This window comes from Alosa pseudoharengus, unplaced genomic scaffold (assembly GCF_046254945.1).
Source record: "Alosa pseudoharengus isolate Yale_2024_CS ecotype anadromous, Long Island Sound unplaced genomic scaffold, YU_APseudo_1.1 YU_APseudo_1.1_scf_22, whole genome shotgun sequence".
Lineage (NCBI taxonomy): Eukaryota > Metazoa > Chordata > Actinopteri > Clupeiformes > Clupeidae > Alosa > Alosa pseudoharengus.
The window spans coordinates 28125641-28152491 of NW_027468680.1; the positions used below are offsets into that span (position 1 = coordinate 28125641).

The window sequence follows — 26851 nt, forward strand, 5'->3', positions numbered from 1 at the left end:
CAAAGTTCATTTTGCCTTGCCTCTCTGGCCTTGCGTACATCCATTTTTGGGGAATATATTCTGTCAAATAAGACTTAACATGAATGGCCAAAAATGAATGCTTTCAGTTGTGCGATTAAGTCCTAAAAAAATCTACAGTGCATAGGTGAGCCAAATATCATTTTCATGATTCATTATTAAGGCCCACGCTGTGCTAAAACAGACTATCACCAGGTTTTTGGGCACTAGACCAGCAGACATCACCATCCTCATATTGGGTGTGTTGCTTTTTTCTATAATATAACATCTAAGCATTGTTTTTCTGTCCAAAGGCTATGTTTACAACCACTTAAGTACACCTCAAGCTAATTATAGTAATGCAAATCAGTATGTAAACGTATTAAAATTAAACGTGAATGTAGTACCTCAGCTATCAATAAATGCCTCTAATCCAAGATTTTGTTTTGTAGCACCTGCTCCAATATACTGCCTGAGGCTGGCAGGGGCTGCAGCACATCTTTGTGTACGGTTGCTAGGGCCAGCATTACAGAACAGGGTCCCAAGGGATGACGCCAGCCAGCTGAATTAAGCCAGTTAGAGCAGAACAACCAGTTAAATGCCTTTCGTTGACTTAAAATCGTTTTCACAGATGTAAAATAACATACATAATAATCATATAGCATAACATACATAATAATCATCAAACATAATAATCAAATAGCATTTCTTGGTTATGATAGAACTAGTTTATTTGATTATTTTGTTATCAGGTTCCCTTCATTGCCTAGCCAACGACCAGATGGTTGAATTAGAGAATTAGGTCAAGAATTGTCCCTCAGTAGGCCTACTGTCGAAAAAGTTTACGTTGGTTGAAGAGTTTTTTTTTTTTTTTACATATTGTCATAATGTATTATACGTAGTATTATTTGATTTGGTGGATAATTATTTAATTTATTAATTATGTCAACCTGTCATTCTGCAAGTGAGGCATTCGGCCTAGCCTATGGCTCTTTCACACAGCGTGCAGAAGCGCAGCGGGCATCCTCTTCTTCAAGACTCCACAGAAACCCAGCCCACTTTTTGTTTGCCGTGCAGATGACATCACGCCTTTAAATATTCCCGTTGCTTTTTTCTTGCCCCATCATACTCCAGTGTAGTTCAACAATAAAAGACTGAGTCGGAGAGGGTTAACAATGCATTGAGAGCCATATCGAGCTTCTAGAAAAGCGGAGAAATACTATTATTTGTGTCAGGCGGCAGTGGCGAACGAGCCGCGTGAACTCGACTTGTGTGAGAATTGCTACACGGTTTCAGCTGGCCAACTTGGTTGGGAAAAACGGTTATCCGAAGGCTGCACGGACGGGGAGGCGGAGAAGATCGCTGCTGGGAAAATAGTTGCCTTTTTTTCTTTGGCTGAGGAGGCCAGTTTCGGTGAAACTTCAAAAACTAACATAAAAATGTCTCTTTCGGTACCCCAGAACGGAGTGAAGGGAGATAACGAACCGGTTATCGAACTCTTTGTAAAGGTAAGGATTCCCAGATTCGTCCAAGTTATCCTATCTCACATTATGCGTTTTTGTCCTATTAGAAAGGTAGTGAAAACGATAAACAAACTGTAACGGTATTTTAACGAAACTGTGTTCATTTGGATAAACTTAATGTCTTACTAACAATTGGAATGTAGCTTTTTAGCGTTGATGTTTTTAATGTTGTCTTTGCACAGCCGTTTTGGGTAACTTGTGGGGGTTGAATTGGTCCACACGCGTTATAGTCTGGTCTGGTCTTTACGGTGTTATCCAAACAAAATTAACAATTAAAATTGTTAAAAAGGTCGTAAAGTATAACGGCAGCATTAGCTGCCATGTGGGCTATGGATGTCAGCCGCAAAGGGCGGATACGCTCCTACAGCCCAAAGCTTCGTCGAACCACTAAAATTATAATTGTAGGTATCTGTTACCTTCGCAGCTTTGTGCAAGATTTTAACGAATGACAATAGGCTAGTTTGAATAGCTGTGTTCCAACGTAGACTTTTTTGTTTAGGCAGCCTACGTTTTCTTCCACTACCGAAACAATGTAGCCAAAGGCATTGACAGGATATCCGTCCGGTCAAGGATACTGTTCGGGATTGTAGCCTACACTGGCACTGGCACTGCTCCTTTGTGTTACCGTGGGACACTGTTGTGAACTAACGTTATCAGGCGCTGAAGACCAAATTTAGACTTTTGGTTAAGTTATGTTCAATAATGGCATAACGGATTTCATCCTAGCCAAGGCCATTAAGATAAAGGTGTTCTGTTAGTAACCTAGCCCGAATAATGTCTAACTGGTCTGCTTCTGGCACACTGTCTGTGCTATTCCACCCTAGCTTGTAAAATTAAAACTATATTCCGTTGTCTGCACAAGAGTGTTAGGATTCAGTGAAACAGCTTTTTATAATCATTCACAGTCAACATGTGTTGACCCTTCCAAATGAGAATAATGGATATTTTCTGGCAAACATGTCCAGGGGGCTTGATGCAGGCCCAACCGGCTGCTCCCCATTTGTGATGTGTTCCTTTTTTTTCCTAGGGGCCCTTTTGCTTGGCAGAGCGGGAAAACCCTAGAGGGAAAACAGGCAGAGGGGGTGGGGCAGAGGGTGATATGGAGGGAGGAGAAGAGGGAGTAAAAGGGGGTGGGGGGCTGAATTTAATTATGGGCCAAAAAGGGGCACACAGTCCTACACTGTGGGTAACCGTGCTTATTGTAGTGATGCAATCACAGAGCCATGTCAAATTCCTCTGATGACTAAAGTGTAAATGATCCATTGCATGCGGTAATCACAGGAGCCTCTGCGGCCTTGGTGCCTCTTCTCCGTTCACCCCTTGAAGTGGTGGGTTTAAAAATGATTGAACAAACTTTGCCTACACAGTGTAGTGAATGTAGCAACCAAACTGAAACTTAACTGTGCCCACTGCATTAAGTATCTCCTTTGGAATGTTTAATTATTAGTAGGGCTTCCCTTTTGGCACAAGTGGTTAGAGCTGTTAATTGCAGTTCATGCTTCAATCTTTCACCTAGTTGCAGGCCTAGGCTTACAGTGGCTGATAATGGCTGTTCCTCAACTAGCAAAGATACTGGCATTGCACAGATTTGCTGAAGGAGATGATGCCCACATTTGTTGGCTCTCAAGTGAAGTAGTTTCATTAAATATTATTAAAACATTTGTTTAACAGATGTTTTGAACTGCATTCTATGAATTGCTTTTTAGGTTTCACACATAAGCTCATTATTTCTATGATGACAGATGTCCTGAACAGAGGTCCAGAGAGAGAGAAAGGGAGAGAAAGGATGTATGTTTTGCATAGATAATGTGCTTTCAGTTTGGATGTAATCAGCTGCCCTTGGTGGACAAATGACACAGCCAGTGAGAAGCAGTGAGCCACCTCAGAGACCAACCTCTCGCTGCCAGCGGCAACTGACAGCACCTCATGTTCCTGGGCCTCCCTTACACACTCTTTGGGGGCTCTGTCTTAACACTGTTTATTTGTGTATGTGTGTGTGCATGGTGCTCTTGCGTGTCTGTGTTTCTTTCTTTCTCTGTGTTTGCGGAGAGCGAGTGTGCACTTTCTAGCAACTAATGTTCCTTGCCTCCCTTTCTCTGTCTGTGCTCTATTTTGTTTGCAGTCCGGCTTTGAAGCTGATGAGCACTTGCAGTATTGATGTAGCCATGGTGCTGTCCATCATTGCTCCCTGTCTCGTACATCAGACAGGCTCTTTCTAAGACAATGAAACAGGCCTGCATGTTGCCATAGGCACCAAACAAACCACTGCTTCTGGCAATGACTGATAAAGTGTACCGGGAGCATAGGCCAATAGCTTCAGCTCCAGCATTGCACCATCCCATCCCCTGGCCATGTCCCCTGTCACACCTCTCCACATACTTTTTTATGGAGAAATTGTTTATGTTTTTGATAAGATTTATCATAGACTGAACCTGAAGAGCTTTGTCACCCACCCTAGTGATTACAGGTAAACCATCTGGACCAGATGTTCTGGGAGTTCAAAGGTGCCACCATAGCGACCACGGTTCCAGTGTTCAGTTGCCCTGAAAGACATCTAACAAGTCACACAAAGTAAACTGTAGTACTGCACAGATGACTCACTGAAATTCTAGATCTTGCTCTTCAGAAATGCTTTTTATGCATCGGTTTGAATGACCGGTGACTTGAAAGGAAAGAAAAAGACTCGTAATCCTGCGGAGTCTGAGTACACCAGACTGCTTACCCACTATGAAGCAGGCAGCAGTGTTTTTGTCTGCTTTCACCAGATTGCCATGGTGACTGTTTTGCTTTCTGCGGTGCTGGGATGAGCCCTGGCCTCTGTACCGAGGGACTTTATTGATGGCATCCGTGCAGTTGCCCAGTTAGCCATGCTAAATAACACTAAAATTAACCCTTGCACCCACATGAATGCACCGCCAGATTAGATATTGTTTACAAGTCACTGGATAAGTTTTTCTCTAACTAGTATAATTTGCAATGCTTTAAACGTCTTTGAACTTTCACCCCTTCCCCACCTCCAAAAGAGCAGCAGGACTGCTCAGCAGGTTTCTCTGTCATAAGATTCATCAGTGTTTATGATACATTCCATTACCTTGGACTGTATTTCACACACTGCTTTCTCCACCAATAAAGCAAAACAAAAAATGTCCTTCCTCACCTCCCACACTATTGCTGGGATGCCATGACATATTCAACTATAAGGAACTTTCCACCCCCTTCACCCCCCCCCCCCCCCCCCCCCCCAAAATGCTCCTATTTGCAAGTGGAGCTAAGGAATGGAGTGGGGAGGAGTGAAATATCTACCATACTGATTAGATATGAACACTGGGAGCTATGTGAGCTGTAAATATCTGTTATCCACCCATATTTACATGGAAACCTCCAGGGGATGGACCCAAGAGTGCCTAACCCCAGACTGTAGGATGATTCCTCTTGTAAGAAGGCAGTGAAGGTTAGAGACCTTGTTGCTACTCTAGGAACCCACCACTTCCAGGAAGAGCAGCTCTGGGCTCTTGGCTTGCTTCTAAGAACTGTGTCTTTGGTGTGTGCCTCAGAAGCTATTTATTTAGGATTGGGCTCATTACAGCCCATTATTAAATGCTTACTTGTGCTAAATTGCAAAACCTCTCCAAGCATACCTGGTATCCCATTTTTTAGCATTCCTTGCTAAACCAATATTAGACACATACATGGGGACATTCTTGGAAACAAAGATCAGTGTTTACCAGTGCAAAACCTAACCAAATGCCTCTGTTGGCCGACCTAGTGTATATTCATCTGTACCATGCCGTTATCCTTATGAGTCAGAGTTAAACCGCATCCTCCACTGAAAAGTGCCTCAGAAGCCCGCTCAAAAAAATGACTCTTCCCCCCAATCTTGTACTTCTCCCTGGGAAGCTGGGAAGGGTACAAATGAGGCATTTCTTGTAGACCCAATGACGGGAAATGACCCCCAGCTTAAATCAACATGAGTACAGACTGAGAGGGAATAGTTAAAGATTTTGTTGAGTGAGGGGAGAGAGGGAGTAATTGAAGGGTGATTGTAAAAAAAGGTTGGTTGGTTGGTTTCACTTTCACTGCATTGCATTTCATCTCTATATAGGCTGGCTTAGCGGGATGAACTGCCAAACATAAACTCAATGACTGGTCTGTCAGAAAACCTAAGAGGATCAACCCAAACTGGCTTGTCCTCAGAATGGTGATTAGTGTCATCTGATTTTTGCACAGCTTTGAGCTTTCCCTTTCCTGTGTGAACGGTCCCTAAGTGGTCAAGCCCTTACTCATGCTTGACATTGTGAGTGGCACAGGGAGTGTTCTATGGCAACTTGTTATATGGCAGTCTCGGCCTCGTCCTGAGCTTTTCATGTGATCCCCTCTTTATTCTTCTGCTGTCACTTTAACTGCCACAATAGCTTGCCATGTCTTTGTCAGACAGCTTTTATGAGTAGTGGAGACATGTACCCTCTTGTTTATGGTGATGGTAGTTGACCTTCATATTGATGACTTGTCACCTCTCCAGTCTTTAAATCTGGGACTCCTCCCATCTTAGAACTATTTCAAGGCCCTGAAGAATGCCAACATTGACTGTAGCAATCAATGTGCATTAGTGCTCCATGTGGGGGGCTATATGAATCGGGACACGCAGTAATTCCATGTATTGATTCGTCTGGCATGTCTTTACTGCTGCGACATCTCTGTGCCATGTCTCCATAATCACAGGCAACTTACGGTTTGCCTGCATGCACACTGCAACATGATCCTCCACAACACAGTCCCCTCATCTCCTGTTACCTGCAGGTTTTATACTTGTGGTTAACTTGAGTAACAGGACAGGTGAGCTTCAGGGTAACAATAAAATATTCCTCACAGCAGTGGAGAAGAATGGCCCTTAAAGAATGGCCCACATAGAAGTGCACAATTGCCAGTCATTTCATTGTCTGCACTGCAAATGTTCAAAAACTTTTCAACTCAGTTTTTTCCCAGTGTTGGACTTTTATTTTTAACCTTTCTCTCATCTGTCATGTCGTAATCAGTACTCACATACCCACCCATCCACCATACAAGACTTCAAACGGATACATAAGTGATATTTGTGTCTTGTTACAAATGCTCCATACCACAGGCAGTGCCACCATGTGAAACGCCCATGGTGTTGTGTTTGTGCCAAGGGTGGTTGGACTTGGTCTAGACATCAGGCGTCTCTGTGGGGGGTCTAAGGCATTTTCTATTTGTGCTGCTGATTACACAGTCCCTGCAAAGAGGTTAATGTACTGTGTACATGCTGATTGTAAATGCTGTCAGTTGTCAACTTTTTGGTAATGTTTGTGTACATGACTTTGTCGGATCAAGAAGTCAAGATGTGTGTGTGTGTGTGTGTGTGTGTTGAGAGATGAGGAAGTCAAGGAGTGATCTAGCATGTGACTTTTGCTCATCAGTCTGGAGTTTGTTGTGTGAGCATCACTGCAAGAGCCAATATGAACATGCCTTTTTTATAGTAATGCGATGAATGTCTGAATAATCATTTTAGGCCAATATATTTTTGTCTCCCTTGAGAAATTCTTGCTATGTGCTGTGTTGTCTTTCTTTGTGGGTTTTTTTCACTGCAAGTACAATAGCTTTTTAAAATCTTTGTACAACTACATATTTGTTCTGTTCAACATTTACTTATGTCATAATAAACTCTCATTCCATGATGTCTGGCTAATATTTGCTGGAGTCACATAGAACCTCCCTTTTCATTCTTATGACAATGCCTTCTGATTACTCTGAAACTTGGGCCAGGTTTTTTATCTTTTAGAAATACTCCTGTATTTGTACTGGATAGCCACAATGTATACACAGCTCACAGGCAACCATGAACATGTTCCTCTATCTTAACGTTTGCATCCCTTATGCTAACTATTTCCAGGACCATCCCCATGCCAGTGTTATGCCAAGTCAGGACATTATACATCCCAGTATGGCTCATGGTTGTAATTACCATTTCATATTATTTTATGTTTAAGTATCGTAGTGAAACATCACTATCTTTACGACATAAAACCAGCTTAGTCCTTGCTATGACCCTCAAAATATAGCCTACACCCTGGCCACATTAAAACCTGGTATAAAGGATTTAGTTGACTGTTGAATTAAATCTGTTTGTTACGGGTGGTAGTGTGCTAAGCTGCTCAAAGTGGCCAGGTTTATAAGCCGGGAAACCAATTTCATATAACTTCCACTAGTTGGGACTTGGGAGATTAATGCCAGTAAGGTTGAGGCTGAGCTGCCGGTGAGATGCGGGTCAACTGTAGCCATTTCTGGTGTTGGTCCTCCCTGGTAAGTCTTTGGGTGGGAGCGACCATGTGGTTTCTTTCCACACACTGACGTCTGCCTGAGTCAGGGCCCGTGGCCGGGTGTGATGTTCTACACTGTGTCTCTCTCCATGGTTACATGCAGAGTCACCACGTGCCTTCACAGACACCCTTCTTTCTTTCTTTCTTTCTTTCTTTCTTACTTACTAAGGTACTTGTTCACCCCCACCCATACACACACACATTACACACGTTCCCTTTCTTTTTGTGTGGCCTGGCTGGACATTCCTCTCGCGTGGCAGTGTGAGAAGTGGCCTGTGCTCACCACTAGCTCCTTTTTGGGTAATAGTGTGGTCTGAACCTGAGCGAGCACCCATTCCCACCCACCACCCCCATACAGAATGTCTAGTGCTGGGGAAAGGCAAGGCTGTCACGCTGCTAAATATAGCTTTGATTCAGAGGGTGGGGCCCAAGCTTTGCCACCCTCTGCCCCCCTACTCAGCAGAGCTGAACCGCCAGGCCTGTCCGAGAGGCTGGAATCTTCTCACCCGCCCTGGCACTGACTGGTTGTTGAGGAAACGATTGTGAGGACACTGGTGGGTGGGGGGGGGGGGGTGCAACACAATACGCCTGTTGTCAGTTATGATCAGTCAGTAATGGAGAACAAGAGCCTAAGCACTGGGGTCACCCTGGCCAAGACACTACATCATCAGCCGTCATCCCACATCTACCGACAGGACTAACCTCCTTAGCTCAGCCTCGTCGATGAGTTGATCTCATCTGCCACCGAGTTAAGTGAGGTTCACTGAAGCGATGGCTGAGGTGTTGGGAGATATGCCTGGTCATGTGGGCAGATGATGTCATCAGCAGTGACCAGATGCAGTAGTGTGTCCTCTGCTGATGAATGGCAGTCCACAGCTGCATTGTGCTCCTTGCTCCTCACAGGAAGCTACATCTGTGACTACTGCGTGAGTCACCGCCTCTATTGGCAGCTGTACGCCTGGGTGTCTGGGTTTATAGAGAAAAAGGGAGATGGAATATATATATATATATATATAGAGAGAGAGAGGCATAATGTGGTCTGTAGAGGTTCATATATCAGACTATATTGAAACACTCCCATATACAGGAAAATAAATCTGTTTTAAGGCATAGTGTTCAGCAGACAGATGTTTCTGTCAATGAGTTCACATTATGTTTTTGTAAGTGTGTGTGTGTGTGTCATACCAAACGCTTTCTGTTCTTATGTCACAAGTCTGCCAACTTTGGAGTCACCGCTGATCTCGGCAGCGCTTGATTTCCTCCTTTTTATTCACCGATATTTCCCCAGACTTGGCTTTAATATTGTGACCATATAAGGTGCTCTCCCTGAAAGTAATTGGTTAGCTCACGTATCAGGGGTTCTTTTTTTTTTTCCTATTCGTTCTTTTTAGGGCAAACATGACGTCTTTGTAACGGTAGCACACAAAAAGCGCACTATGCTGTTTTTCCTCCCTGTGTGTTTGTTGAGTGCACTCTACAGAATGACCTCAGCTCTCTCTCTCTCTGTCTCTCTCATGAATGTCCCAACTTTTCAGACTGAGAGGGTTTTGAGTTTTCTGAGAGAAAAGGAAACTTGTTAACAGACAGTGGGAGAGTGGTTGGCTCTGGTAAAACCATCGCTCTGATGTTGGGATCACACAGAAGGACAAGAGACTTAGATGCAGTCTAACATATAATTTAGCACAGATTTATTTGATGGGAACTTATTCCCACTCTTTTTACATGAAATAGAAATGGACTCAACTTTTGAAAGGGGCAACAGCACAGTTGTCCTCAGGAGACGGGTTGCAAAGCGCTCAGTTATAGAGCAAAAGAGTAGTGTTTAGCCTGCGAGCGCATGTGTGGCCTCTAGCCTGTGATTGAACGTCTCCTCCCTGGGTTGGCGAGGGTTTCATTACTGTTGCATCAGGCACTCTTGCAGCCGGCGTGTGCTCACAGCTGTCTCGGAGGAAATGCTCACCCGGCAGGCATCCTCACCCAATCTAAACAAGCGCTCTGTCCCGGACCCAACTGCAGAGACATTTCTAGAATAGTTTCTGCCTCCTGACCCAGCACAGGGGCCTCAGACAGAGAGGGGAAGGGGGAAGGGGTGGATGACGAGGAGAGGAAGAGCAAAACCTCTCGGACTTTTGAAAAGTTACAGCGGGTTGAGGGAGGGAGTGGCCTGGAGTTTCTTCTTCCTCTATCGGACTCTCCCTCGCTTCCCTGCCACAGCCACTCTGTCATACGCTTGCTCACTGCTGTCTCTTCTCTTACTTCTTTTCTCTTCTACTCTTTTTTTTTCCCATCCCACTGTTTTATTCTGTCTTCTTTCTCTCCCTCAAAACCATTTTAATTTTCCTGTGGCAATTGTTTTTATCTGTCTGTGGACCACCCCCCTCCCCATACATTTTAATACCTTTATTTGTGTTCACATTTTACAGTAGATTTCATTGAACACAAACAATCTTAGATACCAGCATTGTAAACCCAGTAGCCTATGCCTCTGGTCTCAGTTCATGGGTACAAAAAACAGCGCCTTCTCCAGATGTGGCGACTGCCAATTATCACAGAAATTGAGCAGAATTTTGCTAGAGCCTTTGCTCTTGTCTTAGAGAGACCAGCAATCTGCAACCCCCTGACTACTAGTCTGTGGACATTACCTAGGCTTCCAAATATATACACCAACAGCTTACATTTGTACCCAAACTGTACAACAATGTCTCTGAGTGGCTGATACTTTAAAAGCTTTGTAAGGTAGGCATCCTCTAGACTGTAGTCAAAAGCACAGCCTACTTCAAGAATGGTTACTTCTCTGCTGTCCTCATCAACAACAACAACATCTGGCTTTTTTGCAGCAACATTTGAAAACACATTATTTCCACTATTACAGAGTTTGAACATGCAAGGTGAGACGCATACATTCTTGTAGATTTTGCATGGTGAAGCATATGGAACTAGTAAGTCAACAATTCTGTCATGTCTGGCAATGTACATTCCCTTATACACATAGCAGCCATTCAGAACATGAGACAGGGATTCAATAATTATCTGACTATCATGGTGCAAACAGTGGGAAGAGAATGTGTTAGGGTACCAAAGAGAAAGATTGAATCTAGTTGGAAGAACTTGTAGTCTGGCTTTGGCTGCAAAAGTCACTATGTCTTCATCAACTGCAGAGTTTTTGAGTATTGAGTGAGAGACAGCATGATCTGCAGTAGGGAGGCAAGCAAGCTTTCTGTTCCTTATCATAGTTCTTTGAACCCCCTACCCCCCACTCTTCCTCTCTCTGGATCTCTCCTCCATTTCCTCCTTCCCTCTATCCTGCGGCAACTGCAGCTGTGGGCTTCTGGGGCTGAGGCCTGTGCAGGGGCTTTGATTATCAGTGCCGGTGTTGGGCGTCTGAGGGGGAAACAGCCAGTGCCAAGACGGCAGCCATTACAGGAGCTTTGTCTGCACACAGTGTCTGTCTGCCTCCCAAAACTGCTGGGACCTCTTTTGTGCCTTACTAAATATAGCGAGCCAAGGGCATGCCTGCCGGGAGCTTCATATCAGCCCACCGTGGAGGAGGCAGAGTGCCTGGCATATTATCCTGTGATGCTAAGGGCTCTGTCGTGTGTGTGTGTGCGTGTGTCATGTGGGTGTGTATGGCCTGAACTCTCAAGCATGCACCATTTGTGGCCTACTGTGATCCTCTGTTCTTTTCTCTCCTTTGAGATGAGGCCGGCAGTGTCATAGACAGATCCGTCCATTGCCATGGGAACTGTTCCCGTGTCGCTGTCAGACTAACCCCCTCCTGGTTGTCTGTGATTCACTGCTGGCACACAAGGGAGTGTAGTGTGTGTGTGTGTGTGTATACAGGAGGAGGAGGAAAGGTCTGCAAACAGACGTTGGCCACCTCACTATCATGCTCTCCCATTAAAAATAGTGGCATTAAGATTAAATATCATGTGCCTCAGACAGATCAAGAGCTGAACGTTTTATAAGAAGAAGCTTTTGGAGTTCAGAAGAGGCTTTAATCGGGGCTTCTCCAAGGGAAGCCAAGCGCACAGGAAAGTCTCGTAATGGAGGTTCAAACACGGTAAACAGCTTGAGCACAACAGGAGGCGTACCCCAGCAGGCTTGTCAACACCAGCAGGGGGGCCGAGAGGGAGAGAGAGAGGGGGGGGGGGGGAACATCAGGAACAAAGCCCCCATTCACCAGGAGGAAATGCAGACCCAGATGCAGAGTTTTATTGTGTGAGAGGGCCAAACAAACGCATAAATCGAAAAGAATTGTCCACAGCATGTTCTCCCCTGTTCTTGTGAAGCACAACCAACAGTGTTTTTTCCACAGATTTCTCTCTTTAATTTCTCGTTCTTGTATCCCTTCTTATAGAATGCTGTACTTCAGGGAGAAATCCATTCTCGTTGTGCTGAGTCATGCAAACTGCTCCTGTGCATTGCCGCTCTGGGCCGTTGGTGTTGCTGGTGGAACGCTGAGGAATGCTGATTTAATTAGTTCGTGCTCAACTCCGTTAATAGACTCCCTCAGCCCGTGACTGCTGCAGTGGGCGACTCCCTAGACTCCTGCACATCGCAGGCTCTCTAGGAGGAGGAGCAGGATCTTGGGCCTGAGATCAGACCAAGTCCAAATTGTGAGCACATATTTGAGATATGGGGGAAGGAATGTGAGATGGCGACTTCCCTGCCTCCAGCCCTTGGAGCTCAGCTGCTGTGACCTTCAGAGCTGAATACCTTGGCCAGGTCATTGCTGGAGGAGGAATGCTTCCTCTCAAGGATGCATGGCCTCTTCTAATCAACTGTAATTAAGCCATCAGTCAAGAAATGTTGGACATTTCTGGAATTACAGTGGTGTTCTGTCCCACACCTCACATCTCATTCTGTTGTGAAATGTGGAGAGGGAAAGTTCATGTCCTTCTTCATCTTCAATCATAACTGCCTTACATTATGTTGCAAGGCAAAGTTCCCCCTCTTCTGCAATGAGCTTCAAGAATAGGGCCTGGCCTTGTTTCCCTTGGCTTTATTCCAGTCTTCCTATTCCAATGGGTGTAGACTTTTGGGTTAATTTAAAACAATTGGAGCAACAACCATTTTAGCGTCATCACACATAGCCACTCTGGGTGAGTCTGGGAACTCTCGATAGGGAAAAGTTTGCAACACTTGCATTGCGATGGGCACTAACTTTGATTGGTAAGGCTGGACCAATGATTTCAGAGATTCCTAACGTTACTTCCTACTTCGCCTAAACTTTACAAACCGACAATAAACGGCACCAGAAGTCAGGAAATAATGTATGTGGGTCTACCTTTGTAAATACATTTTTGCATTTTTCTTTCAAACTGTATTTTTGACGTTTGCAGGTGTTGCTGCCTCTATTTATCACAATAAGTTTCGGTTTCATCGTCCCCTCTCGTTGCTGATTGGCCTGACATTTTTCTTGTTCGAGGGAAACGGTTATGAACTGTGGTGTTCCAGACTACATCTCCCTGAAAGAAGATCTAGGTGGGCGGGGCCAGGCTAATAGTCACCCCCTACTGGTCGTGGATTTTGATGGCCCCTGAGAATGGCCCATCTTGTATCATCTTGTGAACATCAGTTCTAGACTATAATCTAAGCAAAAAGTGAGCTGGCAGCAGTGGTAGGGCAGAGCCAGGCTAGGTCTCCCACTGCACAGCAGTAGATTATTTTCAGCAATTCATTTCACGCCTGCTGCCTTGCAGCACTGGGACGGTACCTTTGTTCGATTGGACGGAAAACATCCCACTGCATTCACATGGCACTATCTGTTCTCATTCTCTATCTGAGTCTGTGTGGAGCATCTGTATGGCTTACTGAGCACAGCTGAAAATGAGACACACACAAAAAAAAAGATTCACTTCAAAGATCATGATCCCCCACATCCAAAGCTTTGATCCAGTACTGCTTGAATGCCTGAAGTGACTAAGCACTCTAGAGCACATATCTGTTGTCGCGTCGCAGGGCACTGCAAGGCGTTCTGTTACATCTGAGTAGGAATTAATGGCCACCATGGCCGGGGATGAAGGTCAGCTCCTTGTGGGCTCTCTTGAGAGCTGGCCTTTCAAGTGAGAGTGAATGAAACACTGTCTCAAGAAAGGCAGAACAAGGCTTTAGTGCCTTGGAGTTTTGGCCTGATGGTGACAGCCACTGTATCCAGGAAGCCCTCTGGGCTCACCCGTGTTGCTAAAGCATTTAACATTGTTTTCAGTTTTAAGTAACATTGAATGTAGCTGTTGATTCATGGTAATGTGTAAAGGAATATGTAAAGGAAAATGTCATAGCAAACAAATAGTTATATTTTCTGTATCTTGGTGTGGTCCAGTTAAATTACACGTTGCACCAGGCGTAGTGCTCTATCTTCATGTTTTTTTCCTGTCACACCCACAGTTATTACAGTAATCGTTGCTGAGCGAGGAAAAGTTGGTTGATGATGTTTGTGTTATAATCTCACACGGTCTCCTTTTCCCCCTGTCTGCTTCTCTCAGGCAGGGAGTGATGGCGAGAGCATCGGCAACTGCCCCTTCTCCCAGCGCCTCTTCATGATCCTCTGGCTCAAGGGTGTGGTCTTCAATGTCACCACCGTGGACCTGAAGAGGTGAGCCATCTCTCTCCCTGCACCTCTCCACACCACCACACACCACCCACTACACCACACACTACACCACCACCAAAACCCCACCACACACTATACCCTGCCTGCCTCATCCCCCACACCCTGTTCCCAGAACAGCAGATGACTGACTCTCTCTCACCCAGCTCCCTAAATATCTCCAGGCTCCCCAGCTCTGAGATTCCTCCTTCTCTCCTCCACTCTTCTCCCTCCTCTCCCTAGTGAGTGCTTCCTGCTGCAGCTCTGCCAGCCCCTCCTCACTGCTCTGAGTGGCTGAGCTGGAGTGCTGGGTCAGGCCCACCTCAAAACCGCTCCCCACCACTGGAGCTGCTCATCTGCTTTTCCCATGACCCTTCTCCGCTCTGAGAGATCGAAAAAATAAACACGTTGGATCTGGGCAGTGTCTGTGGGGGTGACAAATATAAACAACATCCATAGTTATATTTTAAAAAAAGCTATTCTTCCATAAAAAGAGAGATACAATCTCAGTTAAACTGTTTCAACTGAAATTCAAACTCTGTTTTTGCCTGGTTTCTGTGAGTGCGTCTCAACCAGCTATTAAGATTCCCTGCTGATGCGTCATTTAAATGCTCCCTGGTTTTTCCTTTTCCCAGCTTCAAAACCTGAAGCTAAAATCTGGGAGCTATTTTTAGATAATTTAAAGATTCTTGAACACTTTTTATACTCAATGCATTGAAAGTGACATTATGAACTGTTAGAATGTTAGTTGGAGAGTCACTTGGAGAAGGGCACCAGTCGAACTGAAGGAATGCCGAGAGGGGTTTGAAAAAGACAGTTCCCGCCTCCTTCTTCCTAAGAGCTGTCTTCTGTTTCTCCTCTCAAACATGTCTTTGTTTGTCTGGCCACAGTAGCACAGAACGATCAGCTTGTTTCCAGTTGAGATCTCAACCTCTTTTTCCACATAAGATCTCCATCCCCACCAATAAGTGGAATATGACAGACAAAAGCGTCACTGTTTAGTTGTATTCCATTTTATCAGCGCAACATGGAAAGGGAAAGCAATGACTAAAGGTCAACCGATATTTTTTTTTCTGTGGCCGATGCCGATCTTTAGTAATGAAGGTCAGCCGATGGCTGATGAATGCTGCCGATTTTTATTGTATATATTATAAAATATATTGGATATTTGGCCGTTTTTTCCCTCTATTTGCATGATAAAGAATAATAAGATGAAAAGAATTGAAGCTTTTCCATTTTCTCCCAGGCACAACGTTGTACTCTGTTTCAAAAGTTCTGGCTGGAGTCAGCTGGTAATTTAATTGACACAAGGGGCAGCGTGCGTCCCACGAGTTCCTCAGCAACACCACTGGGCTGCCCACAGATGCACCTGCATGTCAATAGGCTTAATATACTCAGATATTGGTCGATGCCGATTATTTAGAATATAATCAGTCTACCGCTAGCAATGACTCTGCTCAGTGAAGAGTTTAAGACTCTAGGTGGACACCAACTGGCTTAATCAGGACTGAATAAAGATGTGAGGACAGTTAATACATCAGCTGTTGGGTGTGCACTAGGCATCCCATGATCTATTGAATCTTAAACCAGATTTTTGTTTTGCTCATCACTTTTCGTGTGTGTGTGTCTTGTCTGTGTGTGTACGTGTGTACACTTGGTCCATGAGGATTCTGTTAACTCAGCATGAGGTGCTGCAGTGTTTGCTCCTTTATGGTGATGGTAGTTTAATAATTGGTCCCATGTCCTCATCCTCCAACTCGTATCTCTCCAGTAGCAGGGCTGAGAGAGTGTGTTTGTGTGTGTCTCGAGGGTGCTTCCTTTGGTCATGCCAAAGAGGTTAGGTCACTTCCTGTTGTTTTCTGCCCAACGACCAGTTGGTACAATCATTTTGTTCCAAACAGGAGTTCTTGAAGGAGATCAAAACTTTGTGCTTGGCACCGGCTGAGTGTCAAATTTAGAAAGAGAACACGGCCAACACAATTGGAGTTACTTGCTCTTTGAACATTGTGCTCATTTACTTTTAGAACGTTTTTCATAATATTCTTAATAAGTTGCATAATAACTGTATGGAGTTATAGGCTATTTTCAGTTTCAAAGGTTCTATTGCAGAATGGGATTTGCAGTGGCGAGCAGCATCAGTTGGAGGAATAAACAGCTCAGTGTTTTCCCTCTGGTAGGCTAGCGTGAGGGTTAGGTAAGAGCATTGTGTTGATGGCCTTTCATCATATTCTCATTATGCTCTGTGCACAACCATCTCTAGCTTCTGTGAGACATCTGGAACATGATGTACACATTCAGTGTCCTAAAGGCACACACCACACACACACACGCATGCACATGCAAATACTGTCTTTCATCCTGACAGATACACCCTACCGTACACGCCCCCCCCCCCACACACACACACACACACACACACACACACACACACACTCTCTCTCATATACAGTCCTAAACGCTCCCACTCCCTCGCGTGACCCGGGCTGAAAGTGCAGAGCAGTATGGTGAGCTGGCTTGAGCGGCCGGGAGAGGTCTGGAAAGCTCCAGTGTGGCACCAGCACGGGGAGGCATTGTTCACCCTGGGGCCCTCCTCCAACACAGCCCAACCCCCACTCCCCCACCCCCCTTCACACACACACACACAATCAACACAGGAGTGCTAAAACCCAGAAATGGAACACCTCTCACCTGGCTAATAGCTTGCCTAATTTACCAGCCAGCATGTAAACGCTCATTACGATTTCATCAGCCAAAGTGTGGTCATGATGACATTTATTCCACATATAGCAGGCCCATGGTAGTGTTACCCTGATGTTGAGATTGTGCCTCAGTCTTTATATCTATACTTCATACAGTATAGTGCAAATCATTCTTCATAGTTTAAAAGATCATTATGAAAACATGTTGTGCTTTCAGGTGGCTGATCAGTCTAAGCCTGTCCATGTCAACAGAGAGCAGGTTTAGTGTGTAATTCTGTGCTGTGCTGTTTGCTTCCTTCATCAGGAAACCAGCGGACCTGCAGAACCTAGCCCCGGGCACACATCCGCCCTTCATCACCTTTAACGGAGAGGTCAAGACGGACGTCAACAAGATCGAGGAGTTCCTGGAGGATGTCCTCAGCCCCCCCAAGTGAGTCTGGCTGGGAGCAGCCTCACAGGCCTCTTTGAGCATCCATGAGTTGTGTTATTTTGCCAGGTTTACCTCTTAACAGGGCAATATAGAAAACAAAATGGCAATAATGATTTCAAAGCCACAAGTACTGATAGCAAAATACATGTTCACTCTGCTCTGACTCAGTATGCCAGTCTACAGTAGATTTATGGAATGGAAGTAAATAACTTCCAAGTAACGCTAGCTGTGATATGTCTCAGTGCATGTTTCTGTCTGATTAAGGTATGCCAAACTTGGTGCCCGTCACCCTGAGTCCAACACAGCAGGGATGGACATCTTTGCCAAATTTTCAGCTTTCATCAAAAACTCCAAACCTGATGGCAATGAAGGTGAGTCTTTGTCATTGACTGAACCCTAAAGTGTGCTACCCATCCACTGAGCTCTCACCCATTGTTAGGCGACAAGACTGCAACATCATTGGACAAAGTATCAAGGCCAGGCATGATGGGTGGGATATTATGAGTGTAGAAATATATGTTGTTTTTTTTATTATTCAATTTATAAAGATGGCGGTAGCTTCATAGGTTGGAATGGAATTCATCGCCAGTTGTGAGGTGAAAGTGAAAGAAGTGCCATGTCAGAGACAGCAAGAGAAAGGGAGACGGAGAGAGAGAGATGGAGATATGAGTCTGTTCAGTTTGTCCTGACCGGTTGGGTGACGTAACTTCTCCACAGTGTCCCTATCTGCTCTGTGCCAGCTGCCTGTTGCCCAGGTCCTGGCCCGCTTCGCCCCTGCCCCGCTTGTTCACCCCAGCCGTTTACCCTCCCCACACAGGGCCCCATTGTATAAGCTGCCGTCGCTTCCAGTCCCTTTTACTCAGCCAAGCAAAAGGCCCAATTAACATACATTTGTTATTTTGGCACAAGGAGGGAATCCACTCGTTTAAATCTGTGCGATCATGTAGGCTAATCTTTCAAAAGCTTCACATAAGCTGGTTTGTGAAACTCTGAGGGCAGCTAAGACACTCCATGCTTAGCCTGGCATGGCGAAAGTAAACAGTGAGGACAAACATAATTCTGCTGCTTCACTTTATACAGACTGATAGATAAGGACAAGCTTGTGTACACAAGCCAGCTGACACACATGTTTTGACACGACACAGAGACCGAATGACCCCTACATGGCCATCTGTCGGCAGGTACACACAAGAGGTGTATGTTTAAGATGCCTTGTGAAGACGTAGTAGCTCCCTAGAAGTTTAGAAGATCTGAGCACATGGTCAAGATGAGTAAGGTGGCTTTGGGTTCAGTTCAGACTTCTACTGCCCCCATGTGGAATGAATTGGAACTACTTGTTGTGTCATTCTGTAGTTAGGACGTTCTGTAGTAAGTGTCATTCTGTAGTAAGGATGTTCTTTATTGAGGCGATGGCCATCTCAATTTGTCCTGAACTGTGCCTGTGTGGCATCACTCAGGGAAAATAAATGTAATTCGGAATTCTGTCAAACGTGTCCTGTTTGGTTTGTTCTGTCTGGTGTGGTGGTCAGCTCTGGAGCGAGGCCTGCTGAAAACCCTGCAGAAGCTGGACGAGTACCTGCGTTCCCCACTGCCTGACGAGATCGACCACAACAGCATTGAGGACGTCAAGGTGTCCAGCCGCAAGTTCCTGGATGGGGATGACATGACCCTTGCTGACTGCAACCTGCTTCCCAAGCTTCACATTGTCAAGGTACAAGGAGTACTTGTGGGCGGGGGGAATTCGTTTGACTGTTGTTCATGAAAGTGAAGCTGTTTTTTTGAGATTGTGAGTGATCAACCAGGATTTGTAACATGTAGCATCATTATTTAACAACTGACTTTCTCAAGAGTAGTGCAAACTTGCACCTGGAAGTGAATATAATGGTTAAATAAATAATGTTCTGTCCATATCAGGGTATTAAGAAGCGTAACATTTTATTTGTGTGTGTGTGTGTGTGTGTGTGGTTATTTATTGATTTGATTGATGTCTGTGAATCCCTTGCCGTTTTTATATGTAACCAACAATTTTTTTTGCCTTGCAGGTTGTGGCCAAGAAGTACCGGGGCTTTGAGATTCCCAAGGAGATGATGGGCATCTGGAAGTACCTGGGCAATGCCTACTCCCGCGAGGAGTTCACCAATACCTGCCCCAGCGACAAAGAGATCGAGATCGCCTATGGTGACGTGGCCAAGAGGCTTGTCAAATAAGCCCCTCACCCGCCCCACCCCCAACAGCACTGGGACTGGTCATTGATTACACAAGAAAGAAAGAAAAAAAACTATGGACTTTTATTTTTTTCCTTCTGTCTATAGAGCAAACCCAATGCATGATTTATTTTTCCTTTTGTTTTGTTTTATTTTCATTTTGATCTTTCTATTCCCTTTTAAGGAAACTCCTGTGTTGTCAACATCACTCTCTAAGGTTCTTGATATATCTCACTGACTGTGTTCCTTTTTTATTATGAACTTGGAGTAGTGTGAAAAAAATGGCGAGACAGTTGGGAACACCACCAGCGGTCGCGCACCAGAGCTTTACGTACACACAGACACACACACACACGCTCCGCATATCAGTTCTGACAGAAATGACCTCCACGCTCCTGAATACGCAGACTCGTACTACATGAGGTCGTGGCAGTAAAAAAAAAAAAAAAGAATGGCTTTTTTGAGGCTTGCAGAGTTATAAAAAGAAATAATTGAATGCTCTTTATTTTTCAGCTGAGTAAGTTTAAACAGTGTTGTAAGCTCCAGTGTTTTTTTGCTGAAGGTTGTTTGTGAGCAGTGCAGTGACTTCGTGCTGAAGTGTAAAGGTTCAGCTATTTCATAGGCGAGTGGACTAGGACAGCCCTTTATAACCAAGGCCCCATTCTCAGGTACACTAACTCTGAAACAGATAAGGTGACCTTGTTGTAATGTTCAAGCATCCACAGTCCTTTTCAATTTATTTGGAGTAAAATTGAGACATGTGTAAACTGACACAATACACGCCCATTAAACAGGTGTACCCAGTGACCTGATGTTAGGTCAGTTCAGTAGCTCCCTTTTCTTTTGTGGAATCAGAGTAAAAAAATCTAGCCAGATAAACTTCGATGACCAGGTGAACATACGTGATAATGTTCCAGTTGAAGAACTGAAAATGTACGTCTTGCATATTTTCCAAATTATTTTTGAGTGCAACACACTGGTCTCTATTGGATCAAAAACACGAAGGGAACATTTTTGTTGTTGTTAATGATGCATTTGTGAAATTGGCAGTTTGAAGCTTATAGTGCTCCGCAGTTTAACAAAGGGTGAGTTAGCTGTGATGCTAATGTGGAGCAATAGCTGAAAGCTATCAGACATCAATGGCTTTTAACTCTTATTTAAGTTTCCATACATTTTTATCTTTTGTCCGTAACTAGGATTCTGGGAATTGACCGTTATGTGGCTATAAGACCTAATCTGTAGTGACAAAAACACATTTCAAATGACAGCCCCAGAGGAGGAGGGCGACATCATTGCATCATATTGGATTCACATTTCTTTTCATTTTACACTATTCACTTTTGATGTATTCATCCACAAGTGACATACTGTTACTATTCACAGCAAACTGTAGCTTGGATTGAATGGTGACTTTTTTTAAGGATCCCATCCTTCAAATGTACTCATTCATTTTCAGATTGTAGAGGGACTTTGTAAATATTTTTTTCCAAGACTGACATGTAAATTTTATATGTTCACTGCTTTAAAGTGAAGTAGTCCTATTTTACATGCATTACATTATATACATACAGTACTCCTTTTGTAAATGAAGGCTAAGAAAAGTGTAGAAGTAGGTCTTTAGAGCGGTCCATGAAGAATACACATTTACATCACCAGAATAAACCTGACGTTTGGCATGTAGCGACTTGTTGCCTTTCTAGACCATGACAGGAATGACTGTAAATCCAGAACGCTGATTTGACCACACCCAGATGTAGGTCAGTGACCGCAGGTTCACTGACAAAACAAACACTGATGTGCCTTTGATGACCTTCTGAGCACCTTGCTCGTCTGTGTTGCTCCGACGTGGTCCAAGAGGGAGCAGTTCCACCCTTTCCAACAGCTTCTCACTCTGCACCTTCACCATGTTTCCTTTTGTTATTATTATGTTTGTTTTGCACCATGATCCTGTCACCATGCCGGTGTGACGAGTCACTGGTGATATTGATCATGAAAGCTCTGCATGTTGGCCATCAAGCTCTCATCAATAAACTGCTGGCAGCTAGTAGCTCTACTATTTCTTTCTCGTCTCTCTCTCAAACAATGTACCAGGGTTCCACAAAAGGATGTTTTGAAAGGTACGCCAGTAAGGCACAAGTAGTGGGTAAAGTATAATTACAGGTAGAAATGAGATGCTCAACCTGGTAGTTTGTGTCAGCCTCCTGGATTTGCTCATTATCACAGATTCTTCCAGCAGGAGGTATAATTAATGAGAGAAACCAGCTGGCTCAGTGCCTGGAAGGAGCAGGAATGCACTGTAGCACCTTCATGCACAATCCCAATCTTACACCTCTGGCTGACAATTAGTTCCATGGATGCAAACCAAGACAAAGGCGTCTTGGTCCATCCTGGTACAGTATGAGGGTTTGAAGTCTGTGTAGCACACTGCTTGGTTAATATTAATTTGAGGTTTTTCTGTTCCAAACTTCAGAGCTGGAGGTACAATAAGAGTTGGCTACTTGCCTTTATACAGAAATGAGGAAGGATATTCTTATCCTTTCTGTATTTTGTACAATTTCATGGTCTTACCAATGCTTGCGTTCCTCAGTGCATGATCAGAATAGACGCTTGCCCTGGAAGTATTACCCCATTTATAAAATCAGTAGGCCAGAACTCTGAACATTCAAGTTGTGAATTACATGAGCATGTGTTACAATACAGTATTGTGTGCCAAATCCCATTGCTTTTCTGCATCTTCTGACTGATGAAAGAGGAAGTTTCAAGGAGTTTCATCCACTATTCCTAGTACCCTGAGCACACAGTATTGAGAAATAGCAACACAGTCCCGATGTACAGTGCCAGAAGTACATTTTATGTTATTTAATGTTATTTAAATTAAATCCTCTATTATACTATAATCTATAGTCATACAAAAATCAAACTAGCTAGAAAAAAAATTCTGCTGGTATTTTTTTTATTTTTGGTTTAAATGGAAACAAATAAGAACACTGAATACTGTATGCTGAGTGACCAAGTGGCTGATGAAATTCTGTAATGTAAGCAAACACAAGTGAGATATGCACCATGTACACTAGAGGGCGTCAGAGTAGTGCATATGTTGGAGATTCAGTCTGACATGTTTTCCTTGGTAACAGCAGTGACCCCAGTCATCACATCCCCTTACTATCATTGTATAAATAATTAAAAGCCATACACCCTGGCTGCAATAACTGTGCATCTTGATTATATGCAGGCCTATCTTTCCTGTCCCAAATAAAAATCAAAGATAATTTTTCACTAATAAATGGATACATCTAAGGTGGCAGTTTACTGTGCAATGTTAAAAAAATCATTTTGAGTCTACTGTAGCCTACACCCTCCATCTTGGGCCTGTAGGACTGAGCTCTGTTCTGTGGTGACAATAGGACCTCTGTATTGAGAGGGAAACGTCAGTCAGTGGGCAACCGTGCCCAGACTCTTACACAAACCAGATGTGTACTATATGCCTTCTGCCAGATGTGTGATGGGGAATTACAGTCCCGGCTGCTTGGGACCTTGGCCTTACCTTGCGTTAATATTTACCTTATTTTTCTAACATAAAGGAACACAAGTGATGGGTTGGAGGATGTGTGTGTGTGTGCAGACAAAAAAAAAACGTGCCAAGTGGGAATGAAGAAAAAACGGAAATGACTAAAAAAGCTGACCGGCATGTAGGAGGAGAGGAATGGCAAGTGAGGAGAATAGTGGAGGAGGAAAGGGGAAAAAAATGGCGGACTGTCTCCACAACTTTTATCATGGCTGGACAATGATTTTGTTGGACGCAGTCCAAAGGAGAAGAGGTAGGGGGGGAAAGACCGTTTCACCATTCATCATTCCTTACTCTCGGTTTGTTTTTCTTCCGGTCGGGCCTGCTTAGGTTTCCATGTTGGGTGGACTAACACCCTTCCCAGTACGCGCAGCTGTGTGAGGAAGACCTGAATGTGCGCCACACATTTAGTTTGCACCGCCCAGAGAGCTGTGAGATCTTTTTATATTTATTTTCACTCCCTCTGAATTGGTTTTCCTCAGAACCTGCCTAGAAAGTGGTGTGTGTGTGTGTGTGTGTGTGTGTGTGTGTGTGTGTGTGTGTGTGTGGAAATGAGCAAGAGGGTGAGAGAGACAGAGAGAGAGAGAAACTATTTGTGTCTAGATTTGTGTGTGTGTGTATGAGAGAAAGAGAGAGCATGGTTGTAAGGTTCCTGGGATGCTTGCCATGACAAACACACTGTTCGGAGAAACCTGGACAGCTCTCATGGACATTCATGACAGGTCCACTGAGGACACATCAAGAAATCTTTGCTCAAGTGGAATGGCCTGCCTGTTTCTGCTGCTGACCAAATTGATGGGCCTTCTCTTTCAACGCATCTGTCTAAAAAACCATAACGCTCCAGATTCAGTCAAGTGTTGATGATGTCTCTAACCACATGTGGAATTCTGCCATTCACAAGTAGTTGCCAGTCAACAACGTCCTTTACTATACTAACATAACCAAAACACAGACAAAACATAGACTACTTGGAGTATCCAAGCACAAAAAGTCTTTGCCTGGAAGCATTTGTGGGCCTACTCAACAGCTGCATTCAGAATGTACTGTATGCTTTGCATGTGCAACAGAATCACGGAATATGTGACCTAACAAGAATAAAAGTCCCTCTGCATTACATATGAGAGATGAGAACAGGGACAGCATGTGTCTGAGCATGTGTGTGTTGATGCTTTTTGGCGTGACCATGCCATTTGGATTTATGCTGAGCCGTAAAGCATCCCAGCTGCCCCCTCTCCTCTCTCTCGGTTCCAGGTCTGGTTCCAGCTCCATCCATCCATCTCTCTCTCTCTCTCTGCTGCCCCTCCAGCCGGTGCCAATGCTGCTAATTAGCTGTCCTGTAATGAAGCAAGTGGATGCTCTGCAAATGGAGGAATCTCGGCTCAGGGAGGAGGAGAGGAGAGGAGAGAAGAAGGAGGATGAGGGGGAGAAGGAGAAGGAGGATGAGGGGGAGGAGGAGGAGGAGGAGGAGGAGGAGGATGCTGCTGAAAGGGGGTCTGCAAGCATTTACAGAGACGTTAGACAAGCGAGGGCCACACCAGTGAAAAGGAGGGAGCGATGGGATTTTCCAGCTCCCTCTCCCCGGGCCAAGACACAATTTGGAAAACAGGGGGCTCACAGGCACTGATGAATAGGCCTGTCTAGGGTTACGCCGGGGAATAATGGTATCCAGCCTGAGCAATTCTTTCCCACACAGATGGGGAGGAGATTTGGGTGAGTGGGGGGGAGTGGAACCGTGGACTGGGTCTCACAGAAGTGTCCAGAGAGGGCCAGGAGAGGGTGGCGGGTGAAGTAAGTCCTCTGGCACAGCCGCCAGCAAGGGAACACAGAGCTTGTTCTGTGTCCACCACTACGCATATGAGTGTGCATTCACACACACACAGACAGACAGACACACACACATACTGTAAACACACACACACATGCATACACAATCACACACACACACACCCTGTGTCTCACTTATACACACACACACACACATGCATACACAAACACACACACACACACACACACACACACACACACACACACACACACGAGACACACACACATTAAGTATACTCTTGGTCTTACTATCTACTATGACTGACATGGCTGGTTGTAAAGAGAAAGCTACCCCACCCAAAATGAGGCATTGGGAGCCAATACTCTCTCTCTCTCTCTATTTCCTCTTGGGTAAAACAATATGCTTTGGAACACTGCTTGGGGGAGAGGGAGACATAAAGTGTGGTTTAACCCCTTGGTCATTTGATCATTTGGCAGCCAGTGGTGGGGTACTGAAACTGCCTCTCTCTTCTCCCTGAGGAGCTGCCTTTGTGAGGGATCCATACCACAAAACCAAGCGCTTCATAAATATGGTCTCTCAGGCATGTTTAATACGACGTGTCACCAAGCTGTCGTAAATATCCTCTCAGGCCTTGGCAGCCCTATCAATAAAGCCAAAGAGGCCCTAGCGCATCATAAGCCATATTTCCCCGTGATAAAACGTGTGGTTAGGGCATGGGTATCCGTTCTGGATTTGATAAGCAATATGCAGGTATACCTTTTTAGAATTTGACCAACTGTGCAATTAAGTTCAGCTCATATATGACGCAGCACCCACATGACCTACTATATAAAACTACACATTTCCATTAATCAAAGGCATCAAACACCAGCTACATTAATAAAGAGTTAAACATTTTATTGTGAACACACCCTGTGGTATGATTCAGTAAATGATTCAGATAAATGTCTAACTTGGAACGTTAATAGCCATGTCAGTGACTATGTTTGCACTTGGATGCCTGCACTCGTTACATTAGGAGCACAGTATTGACAGTGATTTAAAAGGTTAACCAGTTGAGTCCATCTCTCCACAGCTGACACAGGGACCATCCGCTGTGGAGCTAATGCTCTGTAAACATGGACGCCAGAGGGCCACAGAAACCTGGCTTGTCTCGACAGATCAGGCCACATTCTGAAAATAGCAGCACTAACTGTCGACAGGAGTGTTTGCAGGCGTACTGTACTGTACGTTGTTGCTCTGACTGCAGTGCACACACACACACAAGCCCTCAGAACAGGCTGGGCTCAGTCGAGCGGTGTGTGCGTTGTGGGCCCCTGGGTGCTTCAAAGGGGCCATTCTCTACGGGGGCAGGATGTGTCCAAGCAGGTTAGAGCTCGATGTCAGGATTACACTGAAGTCCTTTTTACCCCCCAACAGCCCTTTTTTTGTTGAAGCGGGGGCTAATTAAGTTGAAGGCTTTTTTTCTCTCTCATTTTCTCTCACTCACACGCTCTTTCTCTCTCTCACTTGTACTCTTGCTCTAATTCTCTCTCTTTTCCATAAAGCCCATGTAACTATGTGGCAATGCCAGCTTCCAGTCCTATCCTACAGGTTCAGTCAGAAAAATCTGCCAACTCACCACAGGTTGGACAAAAATAACACGTTTGTGCTCCAAGTCAAACAGACACACATTTGAACCAAAAACCCTCTGTTTCCTCTCGGCTGCCTCTGAAAGAATGTG

At 44.6% G+C, this 26851-nt stretch overlaps 1 protein-coding gene across 1 annotated transcript; it reads left to right on the forward strand.

The window, feature by feature from the left end:
* Positions 1–1085: 1085 nt before the first annotated feature.
* clic4 (chloride intracellular channel 4) lies at positions 1086–21830 on the forward strand. Its single transcript, XM_076299583.1, has 6 exons — positions 1086–1505; positions 14341–14450; positions 17448–17573; positions 17838–17944; positions 19103–19284; positions 19616–21830. The coding sequence occupies exons 1-6, from the start codon at positions 1437–1439 to the stop codon at positions 19778–19780; spliced, it is 759 nt and encodes a 252-aa protein (XP_076155698.1). The 5' UTR covers positions 1086–1436; the 3' UTR covers positions 19781–21830.
* The last annotated feature ends 5021 nt before the right edge of the window (positions 21831–26851 follow it).